This window comes from Nanorana parkeri, unplaced genomic scaffold (assembly GCF_000935625.1).
Source record: "Nanorana parkeri isolate BGI_ZX_2015 unplaced genomic scaffold, ASM93562v1 scaffold201, whole genome shotgun sequence".
Lineage (NCBI taxonomy): Eukaryota > Metazoa > Chordata > Amphibia > Anura > Dicroglossidae > Nanorana > Nanorana parkeri.
The window spans coordinates 711,072-719,870 of record NW_017306469.1 but is presented as its reverse complement, the minus strand read 5'-3'; the positions used below and the strand labels follow the sequence as shown (position 1 = coordinate 719,870).

Below are 8,799 nucleotides of genomic sequence, written 5' to 3'. Positions count from 1 at the left end.
CTTCTATGGACTTTTTGGGGTACTGGGGTTTTTCGCCGTTTTACGGATGCACGCAATTTGTAACCTGGGCATGTTGGGTATCGTTTTACTCGTAACCTCATCTTTTATATTTCATTTAAAAAAAATGGGTATTTTGTTGTGTTTAGGGGCATTTAATTCATTTTTTCACTAAATATTGGGGTTTAATAAGGAGTTGCGCTAATATTGCGCAACATAAAAATTTGCAACTACCACCATTTTATTATATAGGGTCTTGGCATTCAGAAAATATATAATGTTCGGGGGTTTTAAGTAATTTTCAGGCCTAAAATGTGGAATATAACATGGGTACAAAAAAAAAAAAATCAAAGGCCTCAGTCATGAAGGGGTTAAAGGAGAACTATGAGATGAGTGATTTCCACTCACCTCATAGTTCTAGCCGACCTGTGACAATGAGACTGTCACAGGTCGGCTCAGTAGATCGGGAGGTGAGCGAACACATACCGGGTTCGCTCGCCTCTCGATCTTGTCACGGCTCTCTGCCGTGACAGGGGGGGGGCTGGTTCCCCTCTCCGATCTGCCAGCGCTGACTGGCAGAATGGACTGGGTACAGCTGGCTCTGCCTCTACATAGGCAGAGCCAGCTGTCACTCACGCAGCTGGGCGGATCCCGACTTCCAGGTCGGGATCCGCTCCGGCGTCTCAGTATACCGGGAGCTATTGAGCTTAGGGTAACGGGAGGACGCTAGTTTGTGTCCTCCCGTTACCCTAAGTAGAACTATGGGGAAAACACTGACCCCCATAGTTCTCCTTTAATAAGGCTGCCCATTACAGTGATGGGGCAGAACTTTCGACAATAAGAGCTGGTCACTTCCATGCATAGCATCAAGTGGTTTTAGGGCTCACAGGACACTAGACAAAAACAAAAGAACCATCCCAGATATACAACAGCGAAACAACCCTTCTCTACAAAGTGGCAGTTTTTATTGATTTACTGCTACTGAAAACGTAAAAGGGAACCTGTCAAGGCAGACATTACCCCAAATAAGCAAAGGATGGGTTATTCAAAAATGAGGTGAACTGTATTTACAAAATGATGGCCATATGACACTTTGCACCCCCATGTTCCATATGAGGCAATTCTAAAAACAAAACACACACAATATTGACACTGGGGCCTCTAACCAGCACTCACCTTGGAGTCCTGGCCATGGATGGATGTGTTGAACACTGTGGTTGGCTCATGTGTATACAGTGAAGTTGAGAAGCTCCCCCTCTGTGCTGCCTTGAGTAGAAGCGTTAGGGAATGTACAGCGTGTGGCATGATCGGGCCACTAATTTCCAGGCTGAACTGATCTTTGTAGCCGGACTGATCCCGAGTTTTCACATTTAAACTTCTGGCCTACAGAATGCAGAAAGAACAAAAGAAAGTTGTATAAATATAAAATTCATAGCTAAAAAAACAAAACATTTTGATAACCATGATGTGCTTTATCCTACATTAAAAAAAAAACCTTTTAGTGAGTTACATTTTTAGATCTGTCTGCATTCATTTTTATATTTCAATCTGCAGCTGATCATAAAAAGCAATTCTTGTGCTCCAGTGAATGGTGTATGAGCTGTACTTTGGCTGAAATTATGTAATCAGTCCACTGCAGGCAGAACGAAGCATTTCCTTCCCCTCCCCTAATGAGCAGACCGCCACACGAACTTTGTAAAAGTCACAAGGTGGGAGGTTGCAGCAGGGGAATTATCTTTTTTAGACATAAGATCCTGTCGCTGGATGACGCATTAACAAAAGATGGCTTTGTGCTTCAGGAAGAAAACGTAGATGGTATTGTCAGGAGTACTGTGATATCTTCAGCAGTAAATCAATTACACTGACATTACTAAGCATGTATTAAAAACAGAAAAATCTATATCCAACTCTTGGTCCACTTTGATGCATCTGTAAGAGAGCCAAAAGACAATCATTGCATAATGGCAACTTTGTGCTATCTCCTCTGCATCCATAATGGAAGTTGCTGCTTCTTCCTATGGACACAATAACTTCCTAATCTCCAGAGCCTGCTCTCTCTGTAGTCACTAACCACCTTTTCCCTTGATATTACCTTCAGAGTCTGCATGGTGGCTCCCCGGAATGCGACAGGCGACAACAGCGTTGGTGGGAGTCCGGCTTGAGAGCCGGCTGCAGCTACAATGCTCTTGCAGTTGATCAGGAAGTTGAGTAATGTGAAAGTGTTTGCACCTTTCACCAGCACAACAGACTCCGGTCTATGGTCCAGTTTGACTTCATTCTTTTCTTTACGGCTGGTTTGATGCAGGTCAAGGTACAAATGTACATAGGAACATGTGCCAAATTTAAATATATGAAGGCAACAAGAGTGAAGGCCCATTTCCGCCCAAACATTAGGTCAACTTAGAACTGCTCTGATCCAAGAACTTTTGATAGGGAATCAGAGAAACGATGTGCCAGATTTACATCCATGATATAATAATAATAATAATAATAATAATAAAGCTATAAATGTGCTAGAGGAAAGAAAATAAAAACGTATGGTGGATAGAATCACGCCCTCTCCTCACCCTGCTTTGCCACCTCCAGCAGCAGAACATGTGGAGGACTCTTTTGGAACCAAGGTTAAGAAACCCTGCCCTAAGAAACCTGTTGCAAGGGGGTCTGACATCACGTCCTCTTCTTACCCTGCTCTGCCACCTCCAGCAGTAGAACCCCTGGGAACCTTAGATAAGAAACCCTGCCCTGTGTGTGTGGAGGGGGAGGGCCTGACACACCACATCCTCCCCTTAACCTGCTCTGCCACCTACAGTGGCAGAAGCCCTGAGGACCTCTCTTAGAACCCTGGCAAAGAAACAATGCTGTAGGAAGTCCGACACCTGACACATTGAATTCTCTCCTCACTCTGGAAATGCCACCTCGAGTGGCAGAGCCCCTGGGGACCTATTTTGGAACCCCAGTTCAGAAACCCTGCCCTGTAGCGGGTCTGACACCTGCTCTGTAGGAGCCTTGACAGAGCCCTGAAGGAGACAAAGTTAAAAATAAACAGCCTATTAAACATAAAATAAAACAGCTTTTTGCTGCAACATTTAGCTTCAAGCCAGACTTTCTCTGTGGGGTTTATTTTCCCTGCTGCTAGATGTCCTCAGTCTGATGACCAACATCATTGAACCCACTGAGCTCAGGTTGTCCAGGAGCTTCCCTAGACTTTCACTTAACAGAGAGAGAAGCAGCACAGATGATGACTTAAGGAATAAAAAGCTGCATTAATCCGTATTTTTTTTAATCCGCCTTGAGTTTAGCTTATTGCATGGCATAGAACGCGTGTTTAAGCTGCTCGTCTGGAGGTTAAGTTAAATAAACGCAACCTGCTGTAGTCTTTGTTATGGTACAACAACATGACAGGCCAAGAAAGGATACAGTTTGATGGATATGGAATCTGGCTTTTTTATTTTGTCTTCTACTCCCATTTCTTCCAACCACAAGAAGCTTTCATCGTCGTCTTCACTGTCTAGAGGAACCCTGAAAATATTAAACAGAACATGATTAGTAAAAATTCATGGCAAGGATCTAGAAACATGAGGAGAGGAGGGTCTTTTAAGCAGATTAAGTGACGTGTTTCCTGTGTGTGGGGGAGGAGATTCCATCTCGTGATGCTGTCCTGGAAGACTAATGGAAATAGAGTTACCGGTAAGTCCTAACTCTGAATTTCTTAGTACAAGAACTGCTTACCATGCCTAGATTTTAGATCACTATACTGCTACATAAAAAGTAATAAGTACAAAGTAACATTACCACAAAGATAAAAAGGAAAGACTCAAATCCATTTCCTACTGTATGTATAAATCATGTAGTTATGAGGTGGATAGTCTACCTCGGATTATATAAAATCTTGTTTTTCATACCACTTTTTGCCTGTTTTTTTTTTTAGGCATTTTATTTTTACTTTTTCATATAAAACATTATATACATGAAACTGTCACTCACACATGCATTTACGCCTGTTCTCCCCCACCCCTAGGCCCCTGATCGTCAGCAGTGACTACTGGATGAGAAAAATTGTGAATTGAATATACACTATCGTCAATGCCAGCCTTTCTCAACCAGGATGCCGTGGTACCCTGGGGTGTTTTCTGGCTACCTCAGGGTTGCCTCTGATTTTTTTTTTGCCAGCACCATGGAAACCAATGACGCTAAGCCAACGAGGGTGGGATCCATTCAGAAAAGGGATGCTAGTTCTCCTTCAGGGCTTCCCACCTTCTGACATGCTGCAGGTCATTATATGAAGGAAAGGCTTCTTATATGAATAGGGAGCTCCTAACGTGAGGGGCGGACTCTTTATGTCAAAAAGGGTGGGTCTGGTGAGAAGATAGGCTTCTGATTTAAAGGGGATCTCTGATATAAAGAACCCTTTATGTGTTTTGCATAAGGTAGCCCCTTAAAATGGTATCGGTTTTGTGGGGGCCCACATGTAATTTATTTTACATTTCTGTGTTTGAAAATTAAGGCAGGGGTGCCTCCAGATCTAGTATACTTCTAAAGGGTGCCGAAACGCTGGCCTATGCAAATATCAATGTTGCAGGACATGCCTTGCTAAAAATAAAGGGCCTGCTCACATGATATCAGGTCCTGATCAGGTGCGGATCTGCAGACGCGGTGCTAGTGATGCAGTGCGTTTTTGATGCGTTCCAGTTAAAGAAAACATTTTTTTTGCTGGAGTGGGGCTGTCAGTATGTTAGCTGCAGTGCGTTTTCGGTCCGTTTCCTGACCGTACAAAATGCGACATGCAGTATTTTTTTCTGTCGTAACCTGAACCGACTGCGCACGCGAGAACTGTAGCCCATAAAACACATAGGGATACATTGGGATGCATTTTTAGTGAAGGAGCGTACAGATCAGGCCAGCACAGAAAACGGACGTCCTGTGAACAGGCCCAAAGAGTCTCACCTCCAGATGTCCAATAGCAGTCCAACCGATGAGTGGGCAACACAGTAAACACACGCTAACCGGCTCATGCAGCCCAGCCAGCCACCTCAAAGCTGGCATCGGATGAGGCCGCAATGTCCACAGTTGACTATGGAGAACATGTGAAGCAGCCTTGCAAATCTAAGAAAGTTACTCGATGCCAAAAAGCCCAAGAAGCTCTCCTGCATCTAGTAGAGTGCTCCTTGACAGGAAAGGGTGGAACCAGATCCTTGAGACCACAGGGGTTATGCGAGGACACTCACAGCTCTGACCGGTCTCCAATCACCTGATATCTGCATACTGCATTACCCAGTCTCTGAATCTGCCTCCTATACAGTGTGCCCTATAGTGTACGATCAAGACTTTTGGTAAACTGGAGCTAGACAAAAAGGGATGGAGGAATAATCTCCTGGTTGAGGTGAAAGGCAGAAACTACCTTTGGCAAGATGTGCATCATGGGCGTCCCCACCACCTTAGAAAAAGGTTCCTTGTAGGATAAGCTCGCCAACTCATACACTTGCCCCAGAGGCGATAGCTACAAGGAATACCACCCGTGTACATAAGGGTAGAGAGAACAATGTTCCTAATGGTTTCATGGCAGTTTCTGAAGCATCTTAGGAATGCAGCTACTCTAGCGACTGGTAAGCTGCTGCATTACATTTTTGTTTTTTAGGTTTAGATAAGCTTTCATTTTACATTTGACTGAGCAGCTTAGACTTTTTTGTCAAACATTACACTATTAAACATGCAAATTGAAAAGGGAGGCAGAATAGTCAAATATATGACAAATATTAAATACAAGACTCTTTGAATGATCACAATAGACACGAGAAAAGAGGTTTTGTGCAGTGGCCCACCATCCATTCAGAAATATAGCCAGCACATTTAAATGCCCATTTTTTATAAACTGAATATGAACATAAAAAACATTGTAGACTAGTCTCTGCACTTACTCTTCTCCTTCACTTGTGTTTCCAATTTCCTTGTCATCTGAATGGGAAGTTTCAGAACTCTTCTGCTTTCTGTTCGGGTCATTCTCCACCATTGGGAGAGAGAATTCGATTCCTTGAACAAAAATAATTGTATCACACATTACAATAAAGATGTGCAGACACCATTTTCTTTTTTTTTTAGCTGCTTCCACCTTTTACATAAGTTATAAAGTATAGGGGATGCCTAAAATGCAAACCTACCATATATTGTGATGGCTGCTGCTAAGTCTTCTGAAAAAGCCAGCCCCATGGCTCTCATCCATTGAGGAGTGTTGAAGCCAGGAGACCAGCACAACTAGGGTACACAGCAATGGCAATACATTTCTCTAATGACTGGTTTCCTTTAAACAGCTTCATGTCTTAACTAGCAAAACTGATACTGTTACCTAGCACTTAGCAACAAGATCACGTGTTATGGTTACAATTTAGCATTTAAAAAAAAAAAAATGGATCTCTGAGCTCTGCAGTGCAGGAGACTTCAAGAGGCTGGTACCAAGTCAAATTCAGAAACTTGCACTCCTTGCATTAAATAAAAAAAAAAGAAATTGTACGTAAAGAAAAGGTATTCACGGGTAGAGAATTGCATTAACTTGTGTCTTTTTTAACCCAATTTACCTTCATTCCTCATTGCTTCTCTTAATCCTCGTGTGGTTGGAGACATGACCGCCGTAATGACATCACTTCCTGCAATACCGGCTGCCCTGAACAGTACTGTGAACTGATATGTGCACACATAGAAGTATGGGCACAGCTTTGCCTTAACCAAATTGTACAAAGATGTGATGCTAATAGACCTGCAGAGGGGAAAAGAAAAAAGTTTTACCTTTACTGAAAAGTTGTCACACTCTACCCTGCTTAGAAACCGGTGTCTGCATACTCAAATATCCAGCACTGCTTTCTTTCGAAGGCTGGCCATACACCTATAGATTATCTGCAGATTTTCTATAGTCGGATGTAAAACGTGCAACAGATTCCTCCACCTACGCTAAACTGTGTGGATGGTGGAATCTCCCACTGGGCCAAGCTTCAGTATCTTGCTAGTCAGCCCCGCTGGCTGTCAAAATACCTGAACAATCTGATTGGATGCAGGCATTGTTCAGGTGTTTTGACAGCCAGCGGGGCCGACTAGCAAGATACTGAAGCTTGGCCCAGCGGGAGATTCCTCCAGCACAGTTTAGCGGAGATGGAGGAATCTGTTGCATTTTTTCCATCCGACCATAAAAAAAATCTGCAGATAATCTATAGGTGTATGGCCAGCTTTAGCCAAAGAAAGCAACATAAAAAAGTCCAAATTTTAAAATTGGATAAAGTTTGCTTAAACGTCACTACCTCTCTGGCTAATGTTCAATTAAAGGATACATAAAATCAAAAAGAATGTACTATATTGCAGTCCCTAGATTTTGTGATTGCATTAGTTTTCATTTTTCAGGCTAAGAACATTTTCAGCAAGCATAAAAAAAATAACGGCTTATCCTGCCAGTATTGCAGTGTCCTCGTCACTTCTTGGGATCCTAATTAAAAAACACAAACGCCCCCTTCTGCCTTCCAAGCTTTTTCTGTCATTTACAATTTCCCCTATGTAGTGAAGATGAATAGAAGATCCATTTGTATTCCATATTTAGGAAAGCAGCCTTGGGTGTCAACCATGAGAGCAGCGGGTACTGGAGGGACCACAGAGCCGATGAAACACTGGTTCCCAGTGAGGAGGAGAGAAACAGGGGATCCGAATCAATTAATGGATAACGAGAATCAGTGACAATTCTCATTGCCACGTTGATTCAGCCCTACCTTTAGAATATGTTCTGCGCTAGAATTGTCTGTCCTGGTGACACCGTGTTTATACATGAGGCAGAGAAAAGCACTGCTTGAAAAGCTACTCTATGCCACTTCTTTACAGTCCACATCAACCTGAAAGCGGAGGACAAAAATGATATTCTAGCTTAAAGAAAATTAGAAAATCTAAGGGAAAAACAACAACAACAGGGAACCTAACTAATCACTAGAAGTTTAAATACTCATAAAACATGAAGGTGTTGGGTGTACCATTCGCTCATTAACACCTGCTGCAGAGACTCATCTTGAGACCAAGGGCTGTTCTTTCCAATCATTTTGCGATCTACTCCTATTCTGGGGAAGAGAGGCAGCCAAGGCAAGGAGGGATGAAGCCAGGACACCAGAGCTTGCTGAAAAGCACAGCGGAGTTCAGTGCATTGCTTTGGCTCCTAGGGAAGAAAACAAAACGCAGAATTGTTACAGGTGAACCAAATTAAATCCAGTTCCAGGATAATACATGGCTGTTCAGCCCTTGGAATTATTAACCTAATCTCTCAATAATTTACTATGGCCTAACTGTAATTTAGAGAGAAGAATACATACAATGGTGCATAGTAGTGGTTGTCCAAATCCTTTATTATATCTAAGGGGAATTCTAGTCATCTTAATGCATTTAGATGTACATATGAAAGAACAATTTACGATAACAGCGAGCATGCTTTGTGTATTAAAAGCATTGTCTCTGTATATGGTCTGTAATTATCTGTATACATAGGGACAGCCTTTTCAATTACCGTCTTTCAGAGCACTTAAGCTGAGGAACAGGTGAAGGTTTGGTTATTTTTTATTACTTCTAATACTGTTAACATACACCTTAGCGATTTATGATATACAATCATTTTTTAGCTGGATCAATCTATGATCTTCTCTTTTCAGGGACAGTCATTCAGCCAACACTACCTCGCTCTGCTACGAAATAGCTGGCTTGGCTTAAACACAGCAAAAGTATTGTAAGCCTAATGGGGAACTCCACTTTAAATACATAAAAATTAAAGTTTAAAAAAATATGATATAT

General features: G+C 42.3%; 1 protein-coding gene across 1 annotated transcript in view; it reads right to left on the bottom strand.

Annotated features, from left to right (window-relative positions):
- DONSON (downstream neighbor of SON) overlaps positions 1-8,799 on the bottom strand; it is a 20,153-nt gene that overhangs the window by 5,803 nt on the left and 5,551 nt on the right. The window contains exons 4-9 of the mRNA XM_018555538.1: positions 7,995-8,173; positions 6,567-6,745; positions 5,913-6,024; positions 3,415-3,516; positions 2,090-2,288; positions 1,174-1,380 (exon numbers count right to left, since the gene is read on the bottom strand). Of these exons, the coding sequence (XP_018411040.1) occupies positions 1,174-1,380; positions 2,090-2,288; positions 3,415-3,516; positions 5,913-6,024; positions 6,567-6,745; positions 7,995-8,173 (978 nt within the window). The remainder of the gene's footprint in view (positions 1-1,173; positions 1,381-2,089; positions 2,289-3,414; positions 3,517-5,912; positions 6,025-6,566; positions 6,746-7,994; positions 8,174-8,799) is intronic.